This window comes from Macrobrachium rosenbergii, unplaced genomic scaffold (assembly GCF_040412425.1).
Source record: "Macrobrachium rosenbergii isolate ZJJX-2024 unplaced genomic scaffold, ASM4041242v1 171, whole genome shotgun sequence".
NCBI lineage: Eukaryota > Metazoa > Arthropoda > Malacostraca > Decapoda > Palaemonidae > Macrobrachium > Macrobrachium rosenbergii.
Genome location: NW_027100729.1, coordinates 1,184,129 through 1,211,047, shown reverse-complemented (window position 1 = coordinate 1,211,047; position 26,919 = coordinate 1,184,129). Strand labels below are relative to the sequence as shown.

The window sequence follows — 26,919 nt, the reverse complement described above, 5'->3', positions numbered from 1 at the left end:
AAATAGTTTTTTTTTTTTTTTTTTTCTCTGTTCACAATGCTTATTTTCCCAAAAGCCACACATACAGTTTCTGTCACAGAAGAGATTCAGTACACAGAAAAACAGTCCATTATTCACTTAATACACACACTACTCATTCTCCAGGATCCCTCGCGCAAATGAGTTTCACATATCCTAAATGTTCTTAGGTCTACGATTCCAAGAGGCATAATACATGTGCATTAATTTATCACAGAGAAGGAACGGTAAGTCTCTTACCTCTGGCAAGTGCAGCAATCACTTCACCTCATAGCATGCGAATTGTTTCTTGACAGTCAAAATCATTTTCTTTTGCATCCAATTCTTCCCACAAGCTAAATTGTGCCTTAGTTGAGGACGCTACCGATATTGCACCTAAAAGGAGAAAGGATCACAATAAACAAACAAGTAGGGAGTGGACATATGTCAAAGAAAAGTTACTATCAAGGTTAAAGTATTAAGACAGATAAAAACAAAATAGGATATGAAACTAAGTGTTTTACTCATTACAAAGTGGCTGATGTGATCTTTTTCCCACAGTAAAGATTCAGACAGAATTTCTTTCATCTTTACACCTTTACAATTTATGAGTAATTCCGCTCTGCCTTGTCCAATACTCGGGAGGAAAATGCAGTAGGCTTCTCTCTGCTGTACCATTGGGCATTCATTACACGTGCTGGCACTGTCCCAAAACCTGTGTTTGAAGCACAACTGCAAACCCATTTCATAATGCACTAGGTATGTGGGTGATGTGACTTCTGCTTTGATTCCTCCATAAAGTTTCTGAGATTCTTTTGTCCAGTTCCATTCTCCATCCTTGTTCGTAAATAATATAATGGGTTGGGAATTGTTGCCGAGTTCTGAAAGGAACTTCCATGAAATGTTAGGAGATGTAAAAGTGATTGTATTGCATTGGCCTTTTCTGAGACCTTGGTGACTGCCCTGCCCTTGCTTTATCCTTTGTCATGTGAATGCCTTCACCACTAAGGCTGCGTTCACACCAAGGGAGTCGCGTCGAGTCGAGTCACGTCAAGTCACGAAAATTCATGAGGCATCATGAATCGCCAACCCAGTTTTAACACTGATTTGTATGGGCCTTTGAAAAAACCGTTCACACCGAATGTGTCGAGTCACATCACATCACATTGTGTTGCATCGCTTCAGGTCACAAATAGAGCTGTACCTATTTTTGATGTCAGTCATAGTGAGTGTCACCTGTCATTTGCAAGTATGCTGGTCGAACCACTAATAAACTTAGTTCAGAAGCGCCATGCTATTCTATGATGCCAGTGACCCCAACCACCGTGATCGTGACTTTATTGTCAGTTTATGGAAAGGAGTTGCTGCTTCAATGTCACGTGCAGTTAAAAGACAACAGTTTTATTAACTTTGAATGCTCTATTATCCTTTGAACAATACATTTTGCTTATATATTACTATGAACTCAAAATAGCCAAAATTATCAATATCCCCTTTCTACCCATAGGCCTATATTTTATGATAATTATGTAATCTGTTAGGTTAGGTAGGTTTTCCACTTTTTCAGGTAGTCTAATATACTAAAAACCTGATATTAAAGGGTTTTACAAGGTTTAAACCTCAAAACTAGATGTGGAGCCCTCCTTCAGAATTAAACGGTAATAAAATATTAGAAATTTCAGTGGTTTTTTACCTTGGAAAGATAACTTTGTCAGTCCCTTGATCTTCTCTCTCTCTCTCTCTCTCTCTCTCAATAATCATCTAAACTGTCATTATTAGTGCAGTGTGTCATTTGTTCAGATGATGCACCCAGATTCGAGGCATATTTTTGCATTTGCGACGACAAAGCCGCAGCAAAGCATTAATTTTAGCAAGAGAATATGCAGCCATTCTCAACAAAACCTATCGTGGCACTGTGGCAATATAAAGATAAAAAAAGAGTACAGACTTGACTTATTGGCGCAGTAGGTTGATGCATTTGGTGTGAACAGGGTTTCTTCAAAATGAATCGCTTCAAATGAATTACCGTGACTTGATGTGACTCGACTTGAAGCGACTCCCTTGGTGTGAACGCAGCCTAATGATCAATCCTAAATATTCTACTGAATCAGCTTCTAAAATTCTTCTGCTTATTGCCCCTAATGTTATGTTCTCCCAGTTTCTTCAGAACTGTGCTTAATGTTTCCTTATGGTCTTTCTTCTTTTTGATTGCGACTAATATGTCATAAGTGAAAATGAGTACTCCAGGCATACCAACAAACTTTTGTCCACTTTGCTGTCATATTGCTGGATTGTTTGTTGTTTGGATGATGTGGTGCAAAATTTGTGTGTCTGTGTGTGTGTGTGTTGACTGTGCAAAATACTTGTGAATTTTTATCCACGTAGAGCTGTTAAAATGTCTGTCTGAGAGCTACCTTTGAAAATGCAGCACATCCTGACAAAGTTGCAAACGTTTCTTTGGAATGAAGCTGTGGATGTTGAGGTTCCTGTAGTTGGGGACGTAATGTTTCCCTGTAATCTCTGCATAAACTAAGCTGGTTGTTTTCCTTTATGATCAGAACTAATGGTGTAGCCAAACCCTGATTAATCAGCTTTCTTCCATGAGGCTTCATTTTCTAACCTTCTAATTTCAGTTTCCACTGCTGCGTTCAGTTCACAGGGAGCTGAAGTCGGGCTGTGCTTTGTAAATGTGACTGTTTGTGCAGTCTTTACTGTTCCTAATTTGCCTTCAAAGGCTACTTCCTGAAATTCAGATTAAAGGTTACTTAGTGAAGTTCTACGTTTTTTCTGCTGTTTTGTACCTGTAATTCTTAAAATGCTATGTCACTCCAGTTTCATACACTATAACCAATATAGGCTCAAGTTCTCTGCATTGTCTACAACTAATGCAGGACTTGGTACGGTTCCTATCACTTGACGAATCAATAATGTCTATGTTTGTACCATTGTAATTTTAAGCACCTTGTCTGAGGCTTTGATTATTAACAAATGTTTGCTTTTGACAACTCATTTACGAAACAACTGTAACTTTTCCAGTTTATCTGTATGCATTTGTATGGGTCCACCAATTTTATCTGACCCACAAGTCATTCCTTAGCATCTTTGTTTACTGACTTTATGTGAAATGCATATTTGGGTTCTGCTTCCATTGCATTGTGTGAATTTTCTTCATGTTTGCTCCAGCCCATATATAAATGCATGGCTCCATTGATATGTTTAGTGGTCTTTCTATTAGAAAACCTACATTGATTTCAAAATGACCACGTTTGTTGCAGATCTACACTCACTGCCCATTTTGGGGCTTCTGTGTACCTGTGTGACTGATATTTCTTTACACTCAGATACTTAGGTACACCAGGACTAGGTTTACTTGTCTGACGAGTATGCCCACTCTTTGCATACTGATAACTTTTGTTTATTTGCTACTTGACTTACCTGGCTATTGGTGAGGCTTGCCTGCTGACACATTTGATTGAAAATGATCCACTTCTAGGGCCCTTGCTATTTTCTGAACCCTTTGCAAGGTAAGTCTTTTCTTTGCACTTTTCTTCTCAGGCCTTCTGTGAGTTTGCTGCCTTATTCCTGTACTGCTAGCTACTCCATATGGTAGTCTTTTTGGGAATGGCTCTTCATCCATGAAGAGCCATTGAAATGGCTGTCTGAGAGCACCTTGGAAAATAAAGTCAATATTTCTCTTGTAGAGATGTTGAGGTAATTGCAGTTGTGGACACAAGAAACAAACCACTTTCCTTTCTCCCAAAACAACATTTTGAATCTCAGAATTCTTCATCTGTAATTTGACCTTCCCGCTTTGCTCTGTCCCGAAATTTAGCAAATGTATAGTCAAACCATTTCAGTCTCTCCAGTCTGTTTCAGTGGCCACATCTCCTTTCTAGTGAATAATAGGCAGTGTTAGTAGTATTTGCCCATTGTACTTTTGGGATGCCTCTTCACAAGCTATATTTACTTCATCCAGCTCATGATGCTGTTTTCCTAATACCCTCTATGCATCTGCCACCCATTCAAGTCATCCACATGGGTGCCATGTTGCCTGGACCTCTTCTTTAAGAACTTCTCTTCTATCACAGCATTGTGCAGATCTTTCCTTTTGGTCCCTTTCTTTTTGTACCTAATTAATTCTGGCATACTGAAAGAGCATGTTTGCAGATTATAGCATCTTATGTGACACTTTCATAGATGCACAGTGTTGATGTAACCCCCACACACATATTCAATATCCATTGCCATCACAATAAGCATCACAGACATTTACAGCGTTCACCATGTGTGTGATAGTGTTTTGTCTAATGTGTGGTGTGAGGTGAAGGGAGAGGACAATGATTGCATAGGCTATACTAGGCTAGGTACGGTTCAATGAGTAGACGAGTTCTTTCCTTAGTTTACTAATCCAACCTAATAATGTAAATAAGCAGAATACTTTCCCATAAATAAAGAAAATATAAAGCTGGGACTTGAAGTCGATAAGTCAAATTGAGGGTTACAAAGTAAAGATAAAGGAAGAGAGACCCAAGGCCCCAGTAATACTGGATGGCACTACAAAAGACTGATTAAGGAGGTTTATTCTCGGCTGGTAGCCACAGCCATGTTTTGTGGTTTTCCCGTTTCTTCTACAGGGATCTGTAAATATGCCCTCTGTAAGTCTACCTTACTAAATACAGTCTTACCCTTAAGTGACATTGTTAGGCTATGTAAATGGGGAATAGGTTACTTATCATCTATAGTAACATTATTGAGCCCTCTTTAATCTTTGCAAGGTCTCCATGAACGGGCTCCTTTTTAAACATGAGGTGAAGAGATGTCCAAGGAGACTTGGAATGGCGAATAATATCTGCATTAAGTATGAACTGAAATTCATCTTTGGCAGCTTTTAGTTTCGCACCAGTCAAAGGTCTAGTTCTAAAGTGCATGGGTGCACAATCACCTGTATCTATATAATGGTAAATAGAGTTACTATCATGCTTAGCTATTGACAACTGCAATGGTGAAGCAAGTACTGGGAATTTGGAAAGTAGGTCATCAGCTCTGGGGTCTATTCCGTCATAAGTAATAGAGTAGGAAAAAAATGAAGAATTAGACGTTTCTAGAGGAATTTGGCACTTGGTATGAGGATCATTTAGGATGTGTTTCTTACAATCAGCAATTAAGTTTTTAGCAGCGAGAAAGTCTGTACCAAGAATAGGGCATATAACATCAGCTACGATGAATGACCAGGAAGGGAACGTCTTATACATCTTATCCCAAGGTCAACATCGACTTCACCATAACAACGTATAGATGTTCCTGATGCATTAGTAAGAGTTACTGTCTGAGGAATTGGTATAAGTTAGAGCTGTAAGGCAATATGGATAGGGAAGAACCTGTATCGATGAGGAATTCATAGGAACTGCAACAGATTTTGGCCTTTATTTTAAGTGGCAAAATTTGACGGTTACCACGGATACGGATTGCGCATCAGATTCTAGTTTCCTGATCGGCTCGAATTGTTTGGAACAGGATAAGATGAGCGTGAAGAAGGGCAAGAATCTGGCAAAATATTGGATGAAGTATGAGCAAGTGTGCACCATCTTTTACAGGACTTTGCTTTGTTTCCATTATATAAATGGTATCTACAAACTTGGGGACGTTGACTGTCATGAAGTGCACGAACGCTTTTATTTAAGAATTCTGCTCTGTTATAGATATTCTCTTGACCTGTGGAGCTTGAGCCTCTATTAGTATCACCATAATTTCTATTTGACTGAGAATTGTTCAGTGATCTAGATCCATGGTAATTACCTTGTCTATCTTCGACTAGAGAACAACGTATCTGCTACTCTAGCAAGTTCCTCAAGTGAAACAGTATCATCATATGCTACTAAAGTTGGCCTAATGTCATCTGGAAGTGCCTTAAAAATTTTACCCTTACAAACTGATTATCTACACTTAGCTGGGTAGCCATCCTGCGCAATTCTCTCAAGAACACTAAAGGTGTCCCACAGATTATGTTATTTTGGTTCACAAGAGAGTCAAATAACTCTAGTTTTGACTTTGTAAAGAGTGACATTAGTTCATCTTTTAACTTTCCGTAGTCCTTAGTGTTTACATCATCAGTTAACTGGTTCAAGTTTCTACTGGGTAAACTTGACGAGGCAAGGTGAAATTTAGTGCTGGAGACGGTAATATTTGCTAACTTGAATTGGCTTTCAGTGACTGAGAACCAACGACTAACCGATAGTTCGTTGAATTCAGGGGGCTTTACACTTACTACTGATGCTCGCAAAACTCTGGTGGCGGTTACTTCAGGCACGTTGGTATAGAAAGGGTGTATCCTGGTGTTAGCCTACGACTTAGCCTACTGCAGATTACTTCGGGTCACACTTTACTCTGGCTTCAGGTCACTCCGGGAGGTCACCAGATGCGGGGACAGTGGTTTATCTAATGCGCGATGCGAGGTGAGGGGAGAGGATGATGATTGTGTAGGCTATGCTAGGCTAGGTGGGGTTCAATGATATCTCGGTGTTTTCATTCTACAATGTATATATGAAGGCTTGAGAGATAAGATTCGTGGTGCTTAGAACATTGTTTATTCTTTTTCTGAGTAGTGTTTACATACAAACAGTAACAGTGCTAGCATAGAGAAACAGTACACACACAGCTAGCGTACAATTATATGACACCCCTCCCTTTATCAAATGCATAATCATGGCAATAAGTGTGTACATAAACTTTGCATGCAACTTTGACTAACCTTTAACATCATCAATAAACCAACTTATTTTCAAGGCATTTCAGTATCATGCTAAACATGGAAAACGGACCAAACGTTTATGCAACACTCTTCAATTAATCTACAAGCCTTCTTAACATTACATGTTGATTTACAAGTTGCAAAAGTGTCTTCAACAGGAACTTTTTTTTTCGAATGTAAAACATTTGTTTCATTTTCAAAAGTAACCATACGAATCTTAGTGCTAATGTCGTTTGAACATTCTTTAACAGGCTGAAATTCAGATGCATTATCATCACAAAATGAATCTTTACTGAAACATAATTTAGTACTACCATCTGGACTGACTTCTTTAATGAAACGTCTATTTCTCCTGACTTTACTACCATTTCCCAAGACTGATTATCAGTTTTCTGTACTACAACTTTCATACCTGGAACAGTTCTGGGAAGTTCATTACTTACATGTTGGTTATAAGAGTGGGCAATTTGATGACTCTTATTTACAAAAGATTCTCTATCTTCAAACATACAGTACATAACTTATAATCATTTTTTTATCCCAAATTAGAAAGTATTCTTCTCCCAAACAACAATTCAGCAGGACTGGGTATCTTGTTATCAATAGGTGTACTACGTAGGCACAACAAAGCCATCTGGGGGTCATTACCAGACTGCTTTGTTTTTAAAGCACTGATTTTAGAACTCCAACTATTCTTTCAGCAAAACCATTGCTTCGTGGGTAATGTGGACTGCTTGTTATATGTTCAAATTCCCAAGTCATTGCAAAATTTCTAAATTCAGCAGCACTGAATTGTGGCCCTTTATCAATATACAGGCGCTTTCGTATCCCATATCATTACAAAACTTAATGACCTCATTACAAGATGTAGATTTTAATCCACAAACAAAAGGCATCTTACTGTAGTGATCAACTAACAGTATATATATGAGTGTCCATCTAATTCAAATAGATCACTAGACAAAATTTCCCATGGTTGAGAAGGTAACTCATGTGAAAGCATAGGTTCCTTCTTATTACTCTTGGAATTTTGTAAACATACAACACAGTCTTGAACATATTTCTCAATATCAGTCATCATGTTACACCAGTAAATACAATCATTAGCTCTAAACTGAGATTTTGTTACACCTAAATGACCTGCATGCACACGATCCAAGTATTCCTTTTTGAAATTTTCAGGGATAACTAATCTGTGTCCATGATATATTAAACCATTTTTAACTGACATAATCTTCAGTGTCCAATAGGAACGAATTAATTTTGGAACAGACTTGTGAGAGGTGCTAAAGAAAAAGCAGGGAGACAAGTACTGCTAGTTTATTATTGAAACATCCCGCTTATAAAGCGACGTGTGGATGTCTGCGTATATGCAGAGACCATGAGTACAAAAATTTTACATGTGACCTGAGGTCAAACCATTTCTCTGTAAAACAGGACAGGTACGTACAGAAAACATCACGATTAACAATAACTAGTTGGGCATAAAAATACTCTGTCATGCATACATAGTACAAGGGCAAATGAATAGATAATAAATAAACAATTCACAATACTGATAATAAGGTTGCGACCGTTCAATCTGAGGTCGCATGAGAAGGCACCATAGAAAACGGGATGCCTACCATAGAGAACCCGTTGAGAGGAGACTTTACAATATTCCCCCCCTCCCGATGTAGGTAATGTCTGATCACGGCAGGTATCTGCTGCGGTGGCGGAGGGGGCCCCAACTCCTCGATGCCAGCTGGGCGGCTGGTTGTCCTCCACGGTGTTCTGTGGATGGGTGTGTTGAGCTGTTCTGCTGCCGGGTCCTGGGACCTTCCGGAGGCGCCAACGAGGCCCTCTTGCTGATGGGGTGGGCTGGATGGGTGGGGCGCCACTTCCTGAGGGAGGCTTTGGGAAGTGCCCCCTACGTCCTCCTCCAGAAATGTGGGCTTGAGACAGTCAATTGAAACCCAGTCTTCCTCCCCTTGGACGGCTAGCTGGAATGCCTTCTTGTTCCAATCTAAGATGAGGGAAGGCTCACTTGCAGGCTCCGGTTAAGGGTGTGCGTACGGGCACGTCTCCTAACGAAGACGTGGGTGGTGGAGGACAGACCGGGAGGCTTGAAGGGGAACGTCCTGTCGGTATACGTCCGCCAGCAGGGGGCGAACTTCTCAACCCTGTCGTGGAGCCTCTGCGATGATAAGTCGTTCCGCTCTCCTGTGATGAGTTCTCCCGGGACTACGAGAGTCTCCCCATAAACCTTTTCTGCTGCGTACGGATCGCCGTTGGCCCTGGGGGCAGTCCTCAACCCAAGGAGGACCCAGGGCAGCTGGTATTTTCAACTGTTGGAGGTGCAACGAGCCATGAGGGACGACTTTAGGGACCTGTGGAATCTTTTCACCATTCCATTGGCTGCGGGGTTGTAGGCAGTGGTGCTGTGGTGAGTGGTCCCCAGCAGGCGTGCCAGGGCGGTCCATAGCTCTGATGCGAAGGCAGGCCCCTGTCCATGGTTATATGATCCAGGACACCAAAGCGGCTGATCCAGCTGAAGAGGAGGGCCTCTGCGCATGCACTGGAGGTGGCTTCTTCCAGGGGATAGCTTTGGGCCACCTGGGGGAAGAGGACCCACAACGTCGACGTGGATGTGCCCGAAACGTCTCCCTGGCTGGGAAAACTGCTCACCCTGGATTTGGTGTACCGCCCTACTTTGCTGGCCTGGCACTAAATGCACTGTCTTACCCAGGCCGTCGCATCCTTCTCTATGCCATGCCAGATGAAATTCTCCGCCAGCAGCCTGGCCATCGTCCTTCCAGAGGGGTGGGACAGTCCATGGATCATGTCAAAGGCCAGCCGACGTTGAAAGTTGCCACTAGTGGGGCCAGGGTGCCCAGTGCTTATGTTGCTCAGCAGTGTCGGCCCTCCAGGGCCGAGGTGGACATCCTTTCACTTCAGCGACGTGATGGCAGTGCGGTAGGCTGGAGTCTCTGGGTCGGCGGCTTGTTCGTGAACGAGGTCCTCATAGTCGATCCCAAGCTGCACTGTGTCGATTTCGATCCTCAAAAGGGTGTCGGCTGCTGGGTTCTTCTTGCCGGGGAGGTACTTGATGGTGAAGGTGAACTCCGCGATGGCTGCGAGGTGCCACTGCTGCCTGGAGGACCATGCATCCCCCAATTTTGTGAAGGCGTGGACCAGCGGCTGGTGGTCCATCCAAACTGTGAAGGGTGTACCCTCCAGGAGGAACTTGAAGCGGCGTACCGCCTGGTACACCGCAAAGATTTCCCTGTTGAAGGTGCTGTAGTGGGACTCGGTGGGGCTGAGCTTCCTGCTGGAGAAGGCGATGGGCTGAGGAGCTCCGTTGACAACCTGTTCCAGGACGGCCCCACAGGTGACGTTGTTATGTCTGTTGTGTTAGCTGGAGGACAGCGCCGGTGTCTTAGTGGCCAAAAACTGTTTCTCAGGAGGCGGCCAGGGCGAAGGTCCGCTGCTGGTCGGGGCCCCACACTAAGGTCTTCGGACGGCCCTTGAGGATATCCATCAGGGGGGCCATGGTGTGCGTGATCCCCTGGATGAACCTCCTGTAGTAGTTGACCATCCAGAGGAATTCTTGTATGGCGTTGACAGAGGTAGGTGGGATTGACGCGCTCCTCAACTTTTGATGCAACTGGGCGGACACCTCCTGGGGATATTTCATGGCTCAGGAATTCCACCTTATCGATGGCAAAGGTGCACTTGTTGAACCTGGCTATGAGGCCACTCTCCTGCAGGCTCTGCAGGACCTTACAGATGTGCCGAAGGTATTCCTTGTGGGTCCTGGAAAAAATTAGGATATCATCGACGTAGCAGGCGCAGAAGTTCAGGTCCCCCAGGATGCTGTCCATCAGTCTCTGAAAGGTTGCCCCTGCTTTCCTCAGGCTGAAGGTGGAGAGCGCGAAGATATAGGACCCAAAGGGCGTGATGACAGGTTTTGGGGATGTCTTCGGAGCTACTGGTACCTGAAATATGATTTTAAAAGATCTAGTTTTGAAAATATTTTGGCCCCGTGGATGAGGCCGTCACTTGCATGTTTGATAGAGGGTAGTGGTCAGGTTCTGTAGCGAGGTTGAGCCGCCTGTAGTCGCCACAGGGTCTCCAGGAGCCGTCTGTTTTCTGCACCATGTGAAGGAGGGAGGCTCATGGCCTGGGGGCCTTCCTGCATATGCCCATATGCTCCATCTTGGCAAAGGCCTTCTTGGCCCTCTGAAGGCGCTGTGGGGGAAGCCTCTGGAACTTTGCATGCATCGGGGGTCCTCGTGTCTTGATGTGATGATGTATCCTGCTTGGCAGGGGCCTCGGCACCTGGACGGCTCGAGTTTGAATACCTACGGGAATTCCTTCAGGAGGGAGGCGTATTGGTGGGGAGCGACGGAACAGATTGTGGGCACTCTGGGGCCCGGCGACAGGTGACTGGCAGGACTTGGTGTCCAGCAGGTGTTGCGGCCGACGCCGATAACCAGTCCGAGGTGGGCAAGGAAGTCCGCATTGCGAGCGGGGTCCCAACATCCGCTGGCCGCGAAGTTCCACTCTGTATGTCCGCCCAGGATCGGGACCGACAGGAGCCTGGTGCCAGGGGAGAGTGATGGGGGGATCCGTTACGCCTTTCGTCAGATGCAACCAGGTCCGGTGGGCAACTCACGTCCTCTCTGAAGGCGGAACACTGATTGCCTGGCCTCAGTGCTGATCAGCCACTATCCCGTCGAGATAGTGTCGCTGGACGAAGCCTACTGGTGTAGGGCAACTGGGTGTTTGGATGCCGCCGCCATGGCAGCTTTCCCGCTCGTAGAGGTGCGACTGCCGCCCCATTTTTGGATGGGTGAAAGGCAGGGGTTTCGCACCCTGGGCAGCTTTACCAAATCTCTCTGGTGGTAGTAGTAAAGCCCCGGCCTTTCCAACTGGTGGTGGGGTGCCGCTCCTGTCGACGAAGGATGCACTCTGTGGTGGGGTCCTTCGGCTGGAGTCAGTTGATGGGGTGTGCGGGCGTGGACGCCCGCTTCACCGCCCTCGTGGAGTCCATCAACTGCTGTGCCACCCTTATCAGGTCCTCGACTGGCAGGGTGTATGGCTCCGTGATCTGCCCATGGACCTTTGGGAGCAGCTGCCGCAGGAGGATCTCCCTCGACAGGCTAATCTCTTTGTTCCTGCCGCTGCCAGTCTCGGGGGAGGAGGAGGAGGTCCTGGAGGGCATGCCACGTTTCCAAGAGGTTTGTGTCCTGCCGGGGGTTGATGGCGAGGTCGAGGGCACGGGCAGCCCTCTTGGAGACCGGCAGGGAGCAGGTCTCGATGAGAGTAACTTTTAATTCCTGGAAGGTGGCAGGGCTCGTCGTTGACGTCACCCATGGGGCGACCTTCTTGTATATCTCCTTCGGTAGGGCATTGATGGCGATGTCCGCCTTCAACACTTCGTCAGTCAGGCCTGCCACCCTGAATTGCCCCTCGACCCTGTAGAGCCAGGACGCTGGGTTCTGATGGGAGAATGGCAGCAGCTTTATGCTGAGGGTTGCCCTCGGTTGGTCCGTCAGAGGGGTATTACACGGGGAGGGCACCAGCGAGGAGGAGTGCGTGTTTCAGCGGAGGAGGGGACGAGGTTGCGTGAGGGAGACATCTGCCCGCGAGAAGTCTTTCACAGTAATTTGTATGTGGTTGGGAATGTCTATATCCATGCTCATTTCACACTCTCACTTGGATTGTGAGGGAACACTAACGTCAATACATGCTTGGGAGCGTGCCATGTGGGTCCGCTAATGGCGCCGGTGATTTGCCGACGAGGATCGGTAAAGCCTGAATGCTTTGTTAGAGCACCGTAGTTAGTCCGTTAGAGGTGTGGATTGGTTCATCGGGCCAAGACTAAGTCTCCGTTTGGGTCCGTTAATGGCTCCAGGATCCACTCCGGGGGTCACCACTGTGAGAGGGTGCTAAAGAGAGAGCAGGAAGACAAGTACTGTAGTTTATTATTGAAGCGACCTAATTTATAAAGTGCGGCGGCGGATCGCTTGCATATACACGAGACCGTGAGTACAAAAGTTTTACATGTGACCTGCAGGTCAAACTATTTCTCTGCAAAACAGGACAATTACATACAGAAAACATCATGATTAACAATAACTGGTTGTACATAAAAATACTCTGTCATGCATACATAGTACAAGGGCAAATGAATAGATAATAAATAAACAATTCACAATAATGATAATAAGATTGCGACCGTTCGATCTTAGGTTGCATGTGAAGGCACCGTAGAAAACGGGATGTCTACCACAGAGAACCTGTTGAGCGGAGACTTTACAGACTTAGCCTGGGCATACCAACCATTTATGATTTGTTCACATAAAACAGATAATACAGCATCTTGCTGACTTGCCAATCTCAACTTATTTAACTGACCAACCGAAATTTGAACTATACTAGGACCAGTAGATGGTTATACATGACATAAGTAATCAGCATATATCATTTCAGTACCTTTGCGGTACATAATACTTACATCATATGGCTGAATCGTTAACAGCATTCTTTGTAACCTTGAAGGAGCTAAACTTAATGGCTTCAAAATAATATTCTCAAGGGGTTTATGGTCATTATAAACATTTACTGATTTACCATAAACAAATGTATGAAATTTTTCTAATCCAAAAACAACAGCTAACAATTCCCTTTCTATATTAGCATATCTAGACTCAGTAAGAGGTAATGCTTAAGATGCAAAAGCTATTAATAATACACACACACAATAATAATAACCTTTATTTTGGCTCAGAGCCATATACATGGAATACAGAAATACAATACACACATTCTAGATACATAAAGTAACATGACAAAAATAATTATCGGCAGTATCCACACAGTTGCTGAAGAAGTAGAAAAAAAAGAGAATTCGTAATAATGATAATGACAGTAATTATATGGAGAATAATAGAAAAAAATTGAAATGATAACAATAAAAAATACAGATTGCAGACGATTAATTTCCATCTTGGGACCTTAGGTGGTTACAGAAGTCAGGTCCAGAAGGCTAATACGAATATTGAAAATTGCAGAACTCTACACTGATATTGAACTCAGTAATAACATGAAGTTAGAATACCAAAAATAACAAGGAACGTAGAAATATAATAATAATAATAATAATAGGTTCTATTGAATATTAATATTGCTGCTTCAGCTGCATTTATTTTGTAGAAGACTTTTTCTATTTTCCTTTATTGCAGACTTCTTCAGTGGAGTGTGCTAACAGCTCGCCTATATCTGTCATTTCATGGGGAAAAGTGAAAAATCTGATTTGCTTTATATATTCTAGCAGTTGGTTCTATACAATTGTTGCCGCGACGCTGTTTCGACAGACTCTTTCTGTCATTCCTCCAGCGGGAGCTAGTAGAGGACTGGCAGATTGCATAGGTCCTTTGAATTTATACACGGGCTTCAGCGCGGGGTCATGGATGGCGAATTTGATTGTTGCAGTCGGGCGAACTTCAAGCCAAATTTCAGGCAAGCTCGATCCTGACAGATCTTTCGCAACCTGGGAATGTCATTCATTCCAGCGTTCCCATTGGCCTGCCGTTGCGTGATGTCATGCCGGCTGACATCATCGGTAGTTTGGCTGCTATTGCGGATGAATGATGTCATTATCTACTCTTTTCTGTCGTAGTCGGGGATTGTCTCGAAGGGCGCCTCGCTCATCAGCATCTCCATTCTCAGGGTTGTCGTTCAGGTATCTTCGTTGATTTTGGCGGGTGTTCTGCATTATTCTTCTTAAATTCGTGGGTGGAGCGATGCTTCCTGCGTCGTATTCATTGTTGGTTTTCTCGGCACGAGGTGAGCGCTCTAGCAGGCGCAGACGTCGAGGGTCGGCGGTTCTCCCGATTATACTTATATTTTGTATAATACTGTCGCAGGAGATGGAAATATTGCAGTAGCACGGGCGTGGTTCATGATGCACTCTTCCTGGGCGTGGCAGGAGATCCGTTTAGACAGACGCATTGTGGTCATTCCAATATACATTTTTCCTGTCCCCACTTTTTGTCCTCTTTTTTTTTCCTGTCCGCACTTTTTCTGTCCCCACTTTTTCTGTCTGCACTTTTTCTGTCCCCACTTTTTCTGTCCCCACTTTTTCTGTCTGCACTTTTTCTGTCCCCACTTTTTCTGTCTGCACTTTTTCTGTCCTCTTTTTTTTCCTGTCCTCACTTTTTCTGTCCTCTTTTTTTTCCTGTCCTCACTTTTTCTGTCCGAATTTTTTTCCTGTCCTCACTTTTTCTGTCCTCACTTTTTCTGTCCACACTTTTTGTCCTCTTTTTGTCTACACTTTTTCCTGTCCCCACTTTTTGTCCTCTTTTTTTTCTGTCCCCACTTTTTCTGTCCCCACTTTTTCTGTCTGCACTTTTTCTGTCCCCACTTTTTCTGTCTGCACTTTTTCTGTCCTCTTTTTTTGTCTACACTTTTCCTGTCCCCACTTTTTGTCCTCTTTTTTTTTCCTGTCCGCACTTTTTCTGTCCCCACTTTTTCTGTCTGCACTTTTTCTGTCCCCACTTTTTCTGTCTGCACTTTTTCTGTCCGCAGTTCTCTGTCCGCCCTCAAATCTTATAAAACTACTGCTGAGGAGGGAGGCTAGAGGGCTGCAAATTGGTATAGTGATCATCCACCCTCGAGTCATCAGACATACCGAATTGCAGCTCTCTAGCCTCCTCCTTCTCCTCAGTGGTTTTTATTTCATTTAAGGTTAAAGTTAGTCATGATCGTGCCACCACCAGGCCGTGGCTGAGAGTTTTATGGGCCGTGGCTAAGGCCACCACCGGACAGAAGACTCGATTCCTCCAAAGAAACTTCGGCACTTTTTTTATTGATAAGGAAGTTTTTAAATTGTTTTTATTGACATGGAATTTTTTTACTTGTTTTTATTGATATGAAAGTTTTTTACTTTTTATTGATATGGAAGTTTTTTTAATTGTTTTTATTGATATGGAAGTTTTTTAATTGTTTTTATTGATATGGAAGTTTTTTTAATTGTTTTTATTGATATGGAAGTTTTTTAATTGTTTTTATTGATATGGAAGTTTTTTTAATTGTTTTTATTGATATGGAAGTTTTTTTAATTGTTTTTATTGATATGGAAGTTTTTTAATTGTTTTTATTGATATGGAAGTTTTTAATTGTTTTTATTGATATGGAAGTTTTTCATATTGAAGTTTTTAATTGACAGGGGAGTTTTGTATTGACATGGGAAGTATTTTTATTGACATGGGAGCATGTTTTATTGATATAGAAAGTGGTTACTCCTATGGGGAGATTTTTCTCATCCGAGAAGTTTTTTCTTATTGATATGGGAAGTTTAGATTCACAAAGTTTTTTATTCGTACAGGAATTTCTTATATGGGAGTTTTTTTATAAAGGCGTCTGATGTAGGTATACCTTCGGCGTCGGTGACCCTGGTAGTTGTGACGCCAGATAACCCACAATTAATCAATCAATCTTTAGTTTAACGAGACCACTGAGGAGGAGCTGATGAAGAGCTCTCCTATATAGAGAGGGCTGGCCCCAAGGAAGGATTAGATTCATTTTACGTGGCTAAGAACCAATTGGTTACCTAGCAACGGGGCCTACAGCTTATTGTGGAATCCGAACCACATTATAACGAGAAATGAATGTCTATCACCAGAAATAAATTCCTCTAATTCTTCATTGGCCAGCTGGAGATTCGAATGCGGGCCCAGCAGAGTGTTAGTGGAGAACGATACCAACCTGAGGAGTTCCTCGCTGGGTGAGCGGCTTCCGTTCTCAACTACCACTCTGTTGGTCGCGAGTTCGAATCTCCGACCGGCCAGTGAAGAACAAGAGGAATTTGTTTCTGGTGATAGAAATTCATTTCTCGCTATAATGTGGTTCGGATTCCACAATAAGCTGTAGGTCCCGTTGCTAGGTAACCAATTGGTTCCTAGCCACGTAAAATAAATCTAATCCTTCGGGCCAGCCCTAGGAGAGCTGTTAATCAGCTCAGTGGTCTGGTTAAACTAAGATAAAAAGAGAAGATGTCCAATGAGGAAATACATCTGATGTCTTTCCTCTCGCGATATGGTGACGTTATTAACACCGACTCCAATATTGTGATGTTATTAACATTACCTCTGATATGATGTATCAACATTCCCCGATATGGTGATGTTATCAACATCCCCCGACATGGTGATGTTATTAACATTACTCCAATATGGTGATGTTATTAACAATACCTCTGATATGGTGGTGTTATAAACATTACCTGTGGTATGGTGATGTTATTAACAATACCTCCTCTATGGTGATGTTATTAACATTCCCTCAATATGGTGATGTTATTAGCTTTCGCCCAATATTGCGTTATTAACATTACCTCTGATATGGTGATGTTATTAACATTACCTCTGATATGGTGATGTTATTAACATTACCTCTGACTTGGTGATGTTATTAACATTACCTCCGATATGGTGATGTTATTAACATTCCCCAATAAAGTTTGTTATTAACATTCCCCCAATAAAAGTTATGTTATTGACATTACCTCTGATGTGGTGATGTTATTAACATTCCCTGATAAAGTTTATGTTATTAACATTTCCCCCAATAAAGGCTATGTTATTAACATTCCCCTGATAAAGTTGATGTATCTCTTTAGATTTCGATATTCCCTTTTCACTTCATTATTTTGTTGTGAAAACTCTCTCTCTCTCTCTCTCTCTCTCTCTCTCTCTCTCTCTCTCTCTCTCTCTCTCTCTCTCTCTCTCTCTCTCATGATGACGTGAAGACGAGAGAAGAGAGAGAGAGAGAGAGAGAGAGAGAGAGAGCAATGTCACCAGAAAGCAAAATGGAATGTCCACAGAAATAAAGTAATGAAGAAAAAGGCTTTCGCTTAAACACCTACTGAAAAAGGTCGAAGGAGACATATATAGGCCTACGAGGAGGAGGAGGAGGAGGAGGAGGAACGCCATTGTTTTGTAGGAGTCAATTATCTGTTTGTCATGAGCCATTTTTCTCCAGCCGTTATATTCATTCTTTAAGCATACTGGCGACTTTGTAGAGCCACAAGTGGCTGCGTTTTGTGGCGGGGATATTTTCTCCCATAGGTTCCCATTGTTTTCAAGCTTTGCCGATCACACTTGTGTCTGTGGCTCGCGACTGTGGCAAGCTGTCGCTCGTCCCGCCACAAACAGCGCATTTTGTGGCGGCGTTTTGTGGCTGGCTGAGCGCACACTAGCGACCTCTGGCGACCACATGTATGATGTGGCTGCTAATCAGTGATGCAGGAAACTTCGTAGAGGTGAGGTGTGTGTTGTCCCGCTGTTCAAACAAGGTAAGTTATTAAGCCCCAATAAATTGTACTTAGCATTCTTTTTTCAGTGTGAAAGGTCAATATTTATTTATAAACAGACAAACCGTACCTAATACATAACCTTTCCGTTTTCAACGATAAGTTAATAAATGTAAGTTATAAAAAAGTACAATACAAATGAAATTCTAAATTCAATGAAATATTAACGGACGCAGTTTTTCGCATGTTTTTTTAACTTTTTTTTGTTTATAATTTAATCATTTAATCAAATAAATTTAGTCACTGCTAAGTAAGATATCATTGGCATTATTCTGTCATTGTAATCGTATTTAAAATTTGTTTCCCACATTTGGCATTATTTGAAATACCATTTGTTATTGTTTGCAGAGTGTGACTTGACAAACTTGTAGTCCGGGCTGTATCTGCCATGGCTTCATTCGGCTTTGACACAGACCGATTTATTATTGAAATACAAGATAGGCCAGCGATTTGGGACGTGCTCCTCAAGGAATACAGCAACAAAATTTTGAAAGCAAAGGCATGGGAGGAATTGTGCTCTATATTCGTACCCAACTTCAATGAGTTGGATTGCCAAGGAAAAAACAAAGCAAGTAAGTATTACATTTCATATATTTATATTCACAATATTTGATATTGTAAGTCTAGTATTTCTTACATAGCTGTATAATAATGTATATCTATTACATAAGTGACACAAGAAATAATTTAGAAAAAAGTTTGTAACACATTACATCCTTTACTATGTCACACATTGACTTGCCCTACACTCTGTTCCCAATCATTCTATCCTGCCACGACACTGATCCTATGCTGGAAAAGTAGTCCGAGAACTTTTCTCTTATTGTTATAGCGGATCGAGGGCATCCTGCTTGTATTGCACCATCACCATCAGTCAGACCTACAACATTCAGTGTGTTTTCAAACTGTACACCATCCCTTTCTCTTACAAAGTTGTGTAAAGTGCAACATGCCCTGATAATGTTTTCGGCATTCTCAACATGTAAATCCAGTGGTCTATGAAATATGCGCCATTTATTTGTGAGAATGCCAAAAGCACTTTCGATGTATCGCCTCGCTCTTGATAAGCGATAATTAACAATTTTTTTTTGTGTTGGAGATTTTTTCCCCCATAAGGGCGTAGCATGTGAGTAGAGAGGCCAAAAGCTTCGTCGCCAACGCAAACGAAGGGAAGTGGGTCCCCATTCGTTGACACTGGTTTATCGCTAGGAATGTTCAGTGTATTTTGCTGCATTTTTTGGTAGAGGTTACTGTTTTTGTAGATTGAGGAGTCTGATGCTTTACCATAAGAACCGACATCTATAAAAGTAAACCTGTAGTTTGCGTCACATACAGCTAACAACACCATTGAAAAATACTGCTTGTAACAAAAGTAGTTAGAACCACTGCCCGTTGGTTTCATGAGCCTCACATGCTTGCCATCGATGGCGCCTATGCAGTTCGGAAACTGTGCTTCACAACGAAAGCCTTCTTCAATTTTCAGCCATTCTTCCTTTGTTAATTCTGGGAAACATAGGAGGTCGTGTAGATACTCCCATATCGCCTTGCACACTTCTTGCACGATCCCTCCCTCTAGCGGTGGAACTCCCACACCGGAAAGTGTAATGTAGTTCAAAAGAGGAACACCCTGTTGCTAAGAACCTGAAAAGAACTTTTAAAAATCAGTATATTATTGCTAAATTAAATGCATTTACTTACGTATGTGGCTATACTTATAGGGAGAGGATCTTACATATTATAACATGAAACTCATTTTACTCAGATTTTGACGCGACTTTAATTTAACCCGACAAATAATAATACATGAGAAAACGTTGTGCTATCATTGAAATTTTATTCATGTAGTTATTTTAGATGAAGCTAGTGTGTAGACTAATAACTTTATAACTAATCTTTACATCTTCTTACAGCTACAGATCTACAACGGAAATGGAAGAGTTTGAGGGACTCCTATAGAAGAGAATTGACATTGTCGAAGAAAGAAGCAATACGCAGTCTTTTGTTTTATTTACTATGCAATTAAATTTACATTGTACAAAGTTCATTTGATTTGTTGATTACATGTAAATTATTCAATTTTTCATTTTTATAATTTCTTTAATGTTATGTACTGTATTTATTGCCAATTATCATTTTTGTCATTTTATCTTGTGTATCTAGATTATGTGTATTGTCACTTTTAGCGATTTATCTCCTGTATCCAGACTGTGTGAGTTGAAATAAGGAATACAGTGTTATTATTATTATTATTATTATTATTATTATTATTATTATTATTATTATTATTATTATTATTATTATTATTATCATTATTAAGATCTGACTTAAGGCGTATTCGACGTACGTCGCTGCCTCAGGAAAGGATCACCGTCGCAACTCAGGCACTGCCTGTATTGCTTATGTTTCTCATGTGTGGTATCGAATACTATTTGAATCAACTCACAGCATGTGACAAGCTAACATGCTCCAATGTTTTGTATCAAACCAATTGTATTTTTGTACACTTATTTTTGTACATTCTCACCACAATGTTGGCCTAACAATAAACACTACATTTTTGCAACTAACTCTTTTTTTTTACCATTTCAAGTAAATATTGAAGTACTAGTATCAGTATATGGTGTACTACTATTTACGTATAACAGCTGCCATTCAAGTGACCTTGTACTGAATAAAAACAAACAGATTTTCCCATAACCTGAGAAATAATCGTCTTCTTCAAGAGCTTTTCCTACAAAGGAATAAAACTGTACATTTTTCAAAATAGGAATTTTGTTGTCATCTAAAGGATGGACTCAAATTTGTATTTTCCCTAACAGACAAACCTGAAGTTCTGTACTTGGGGATGTAGCCAGCAGACGCGAGCTGGAACAGCTGTGAAGCTTTCAGACACGGTCAGTAACTACCGATGGTGGTGGGGGGAAGCCCTGCCCACTCATCAGGGCATAAGCATCACCCTTTCAGGCCCCTGTACTCGCATAAAAAAGGGGCCCCTCCTGCACTCTCCCTCTCCCCCTGGGAGCCTCACACACCACCTCTATCCCAGGCCTCACACAATTCAAGTGTCCAACCACAGGTTTCAGTGAAATATTAGGAATATATCAACTCAACCAGTTTGTATGAATTCATTGCAAGAGTAAGTGGAAGTACCAAAATATAGTCGATCATCAGTTATTAAAATAAAAAAAAAAAATAATAGCAATGTCAGGGGAGCATGGCCCCCTTGAGCATCCTTTGTCCTTCGATTTTGTTTATTCTCCAAAAATAAAAGTTGAAACAAATAAGCTGCTGTCATGGACCCAGGGAAAGTAGTACCCTCCCCCCTTCCCCCATGCTTAGTGGGGGAGGGTACTACTTTCCCGGGGCCTGTGACAGTCTGTGACAGCCTCATCAGTCTGTACTCCACTTTGCCTTTTGGCCCAGGTACCAGAGTGAGGGGTGACTGAGATGGGCCGTAAATGCAAAGACCTTCAGGTTTGTATTTTGGGAAAAATAGAAATTACTAAAAAATTGTTTTTTGTTCCTACACAAATAGAAATCTTCGTTCTCTACATAGGAGACTTACCTATTGGTGGGGGGGAGTCTGGGCAATTCTCTGAACCGACTGGATGGTTCTGCCCAGAGGGAATACCTTCCTGGTCTGGAAGAGCTGAGGAAGGAATCCCACACCTGTAGCTTGTTGGACATCTGGGATGTTGCAACTGCTAGACCTCTGGGTTTCTCCTCCTGTTACACCTTTCAAACCTTCCTTTGGCCTAAACTCTATAATCCATTCAGTTCTCTCTCTCTCTCTCTCTCTCTCTCTCTCTCTCTCTCTCTCTCTCTCTCTCTCTCTCTCTCTCTCTCTCTCTCTCTCTCTGTCAGTGCAGGAGTAATATCCACCAGCAATTTCAGACACTGTTGCAACTGCATAAATCTCTTAATCACCTGCATAGGACCTATGGCTTGCTCTACAAATTACAGGCAGATTTAGGAACAAGAGCCTGTGCTGTCGTAAGGCCAGATTAACCTGCAAATACAGTTGTTATACAGTGTTAGACAGTTTTCACATTTTATCTTGTGAAATAAGTGGCCAAAATATCTGCAGACACAGTAAGCAAAAATTGCAAAGTCAGGTAAGAGTGATGTGTACAAAGGCAGAGGTCTGTCTGTTTCCTTTAATGCTTCTGAGGACTTTAATTAACCAAGATTTCATATTAAACTGAACACTCATGGTCATATATATATATATATATATATATATATATATATATATATATATATATATATATATATATATATATATATATATATATATATATATATATATATATATATATATATATATATATATATATATATATATATATATATATATATATATATATATATATATTGCACAGCTGAGACACCTACCCCATTGAACAATTGCATGAGCAGCACCATACGATCAACAGCATATCTTACACAAGAAGTCTGTGCCTCAGCAATGTCGAACAAAAAGAGGTAAACGGAACAAAAGCAATAATGCACAGGTGAAATGGCTCAGCCAAATTCTTTCTGCTCATAACTTACTTGATAATCAAGAAAATAGAAAGTACAACGAGAGCCCTCAGGAATGAATTTATAAGGACAGTGGCACTATTACTGTATATGCAGACGATGGAGTAATCCCAGGAGGTGACACCCTTGAAGAGATAACAAAAGCAGCACAATTTCTTATGGAAATAGCAAGTGAATGTGGCCTCAATATAACAAAAACAAAGCAATATGTTAATATTCAAAGACTGGTATCGTATTGATGATGTAGAAGATAAGCAGCACACAGAAGGAATAGAAATATTAAGAAGCAGAGAAGGTACTACCTGGGTGTGACGACCAGCAGCATGAAAGACAAAAGAAGCTTCAGAGGACAGAAGACAAAAAGGGACCAAATCAAAGCAGAGCAGAGAAGAGCAAATATGGCCGATGCAGTCATCAGCAAAAGCTGCAGCAGGTGAAGACAGGAAAACTCTATTGGAAAGGAATAGCGATGATGCCATCCTTCATGTACGCTGTGGAAGTCATGAAACTCTAAGACAAGAAACCGTAAATGAACTACAAAAAGCAGACAATCAAGCATATAGAACAATCCTGACAGCACCAAGTTACACAGCAAGTTGTGCGTTAAGATCAGAAATAGGGGCCTCTTCTTCCTTCCTTCCTTCCTTCCTTCCTTCCTTCCTTCCTTCCTTCCTGCCACTCAAGAGATGTGGAGAACAGACTATTCTATCCAAAACACACACTTGAGAGTGGTGGAAACAGGCTCCTACAGGAGTAACCAGGGATCAGTATGAAAACAAGAAGCCCCCTTGGGTCCTGCAACTGAAAGAGAGACTATATGAAACAACTGAACAGAAACTTAAGTAAAATTGAATCGCTTGAAGGTCAATAAGCAGCTAAAAGAAACAATCAATAACTTGGACAGGAAAGAATGGAAGAGAAATGAATGACGATACAACATGAAGAATCTACAGAAGATATAAAGGAAACACGAGAGAAGGAACCTGGTATGACAACACTGGGAGAACAGTGCTGACAAGTGGGGCTAGACGAGGCACACTACAATTAAAAGACAGGAATAGGATAAAAGGGGAAGGAGATACACAATGTCTTACTATACTGCCCACCATATATATATATATATATATATATATATATATATATATATATATATATATATATATATATATATATAATAAGTATATATATATATATATAAATATATGCAATAAGTCACAAACTGAAAGGTGACAAATTAAAGACCAATATATCGTTTCGATGACGACCACTTGAAAGGTGAAAATTAAAGACCAGTGTACCACACGAAAGCGCTTTCTACCGGGTACTTTGTAAATGTCAAGAAGTGTACGCACACACGAAAGCGCTTGGTACCTGGTCTTTAATTTTCACCTTCATGTGGTCGTCTACGTATATATATATATATATATATATATATATATATATATATATATATATATATATATATATATATATATATATATAATGAGATTAGAAAGATACAGTTTTGTGCAACAGCCATATCGGTAAAACAAAGAGAAATTGAAAGCTAATATACTCTTATTTAAAGATCTGCAGAAAGAAGAAATTGAAAATGGGAAAGAATTGATAAAAGAATTGTGGCTTTACAGAGACAAAGACTTAAACACACACACACACAAAAAGATGAATAAAACAAGCAAGGAAGGAGGAGCCGTTTCAAAGCAAAATCCCATCCACTAATACTAATACAAATTAATACGTACGGTAGAAAATAACTGCTTCGCCAAAAATGCTTCATTAATTAAATTTATAAGTAAAATAAATGAATTTTATATTAGAAGCATGTAATATAATTATAATTATTGCATTTTTATAAATCCATAACGTTTAAAAAGGCCATTATTAACCCAAACAGACTCAAATAATGTTGGGTGGAAAGTGGCCGAGTAACGTAAACAAAACAAACCGTAGTTTCGTGTGTTACTGAATACGAAGAATCGACCACAAATCAATCAATTTCAACAGGAAATATTGACCGAATGGTCGAATTGAAGGTCAACAGAGGTCAATCAACGTTCGATGTTAATTTTGTGAGTAAAAAATTTTGTTAAATTTGAGTTTTTGAGTTAATTGTGGTTGAATGAAGTGAGGCATTTCCCGTCTCTTGAAGGCGAAGGTGACGATGGTCAGTCCTCTTTGAGCGTTATTTGATCCATTTAAACCGATGTTTCCATTATTTAAATCTTATTTAAATAACGCCGAAGGTCAGCCGAGGCCATTCAGTGATTGAAGTTCACTTTGAGTAAAGAAAATTTGGTTAAATTCGAGATTTTGAGTTAAATATGGTTAGGAAAAGGTTACGATGGCCAACGTTATATAGGCGTTATTTAAGCCTGATGTAATTGATTGGAACTGTTATTTAGGTTATTTAGGTTATTATAATTGTGTTTTGGCTTTGAATTCGCTGCCTAAGGGTTGCTTTTGCTTTGGGATTGGCTGTTCCGATGGTATGTAAAGCATAACCCGGCCTCTGTAAGGCTAGACTGGGTCAGGCTAGGCTAGGAGTCAGTATTAGCTTTATTATTTTATGAAACTGATTTTATTGAAGTTTCTGGGTTTCATTTTGACCAATTTGCTTTTCAGCTTCCTCTGGTTAAGCAAATGGAGGCCTACCCAGGTCTCTTGGGCTCAGAGCCAGGTTAGGTTAGGCCAGGAGTCATTATTGCCTTTGTTTATTACTGTTTGTTTCATTGAGCTGTTTAATTGAAGTTTCTGGTTTTGATTTGGACCAATTTTCTTTTCAGCTTCTTTTTCAAGGTGAATTTGGGCCTACCTGGGCCTGTAAGGGTAGGTTGGGCTTGAGAGCATAGGAGAGGCTGTGGCATTTGAAGACTGGTTGTCATAAAAATGGCTCCTATTCAGAATGAAGGTAAAATTGAAGACTACAGTCAACCCCCTGGATTCACGTTCTCATGATTCGCGGACTCGCGTATTCACGGATTTCCCTTTGGAACGTATCTACCCATTATATGCGGAAAATTCGCCCATTTGTGGTATTTTTCACTGAGAAATATTCACTAAATACTGCATTTTCATCTCATTTTCATGACAAAATGCACATTTTGTGGTAAAACTATTAAAATACTCGGTAATGCTCGAGTTACAATAATTCACCTTATGATAATTCCATTTTGCAAAGGAGTAAGCAATTAATACTGATAGACAATATTATTTATAAAATGTTCTTAATATTGTTAGTAACGTTATACTTTGCGTAAATGCTGAGCCATAAACAACCGAATGTTGTTTTGCATAACCAAATTGATAACAACAGCCGTTTACCTGGTATTTCAACCATCGTAAATTACCGTAGGTTATGGCATTGATGACTTTAACAGAATAGGGCTGATTTTTACATTACACCCTTATTCGGTATGATAAAAGATTGTCCAGAAATATACTTAAATTTAAGTTGCACGTTGTAGCTGAAGCTGAGAAACAATGTTCAAGCTAAATTTTATACTGTAAATCGCATTAACATGGATGAAACTCGATGAAAATTGAACAATCAAAACTTTTATGTTTTTTTACGCTGATAAACGATAATTATAAAAAAGAATTATGATGAAATCAAGTGAAAATAGTGAATGGAAGCTTGAATTTTTTTTACACAAAACAGATGTCCCCAAACGGCCATCGTCATCTATTGACGAAAAAATAGATAAATTAATTTCACAGTGACATATATTTTAGATTATATTTCGACTTAAAAACACTTCGTATAACGAAAAATAACCTTGCCCCTTATAAATAAAGTACCTAGAGATTCATTTACGCTAACTAGAAGCAAGAAATGCCCTCTGAACTGAATTAAATGCAGCAAAATAAACACCACATAAACGATTTCCAAACCAAAACATTGATCGCTATGACCGCAATTTATGATCCAAAAAGAATATAAGAATATAACAATATTATTGGATACAGTGAATTAAGGCATAACATTTCAAAAGATGCATATTCGTTATGTTGACGATATTATAATACGATATGTGAATATAGAGTACAGTATTATGTTTTACCATACATGTATACAATGTACCAGAGCCTGAATGGCACAGAGCAGCAGCTTCGACTTCGTAGAGGTTGTTTTAAAATCCGTCGACTGATCAGAGGCGGACACTTTGCTATCATCCAGACACCCCTGGGATTATGTATGTAATCAACGGATAGGTTTGCTTAAAAAGCAAATGGGTGTTACAGACTAAATACACACAAAAACAAAGCTACTACA

The 26,919-nt window shown here is 40.9% G+C and overlaps 1 protein-coding gene and 1 long non-coding RNA gene across 2 annotated transcripts in view; one reads left to right on the top strand and one right to left on the bottom strand.

Annotated features, from left to right (window-relative positions):
• LOC136838134 (zinc finger protein 91-like) overlaps positions 1–26,919 on the bottom strand; it is a 265,765-nt gene that overhangs the window by 42,427 nt on the left and 196,419 nt on the right. The window contains 3 exon segments of the mRNA XM_067102988.1: positions 2,618–2,739; positions 6,821–6,997; positions 7,788–7,938. Of these exon segments, the coding sequence (XP_066959089.1) occupies positions 2,618–2,739; positions 6,821–6,997; positions 7,788–7,938 (450 nt within the window).
• LOC136838199 (uncharacterized) lies at positions 16,440–20,765 on the top strand. The gene is made up of 3 exons (XR_010852893.1): positions 16,440–18,086; positions 18,453–18,676; positions 20,015–20,765. It is a non-coding gene; the product is annotated as an uncharacterized lncRNA (long non-coding RNA).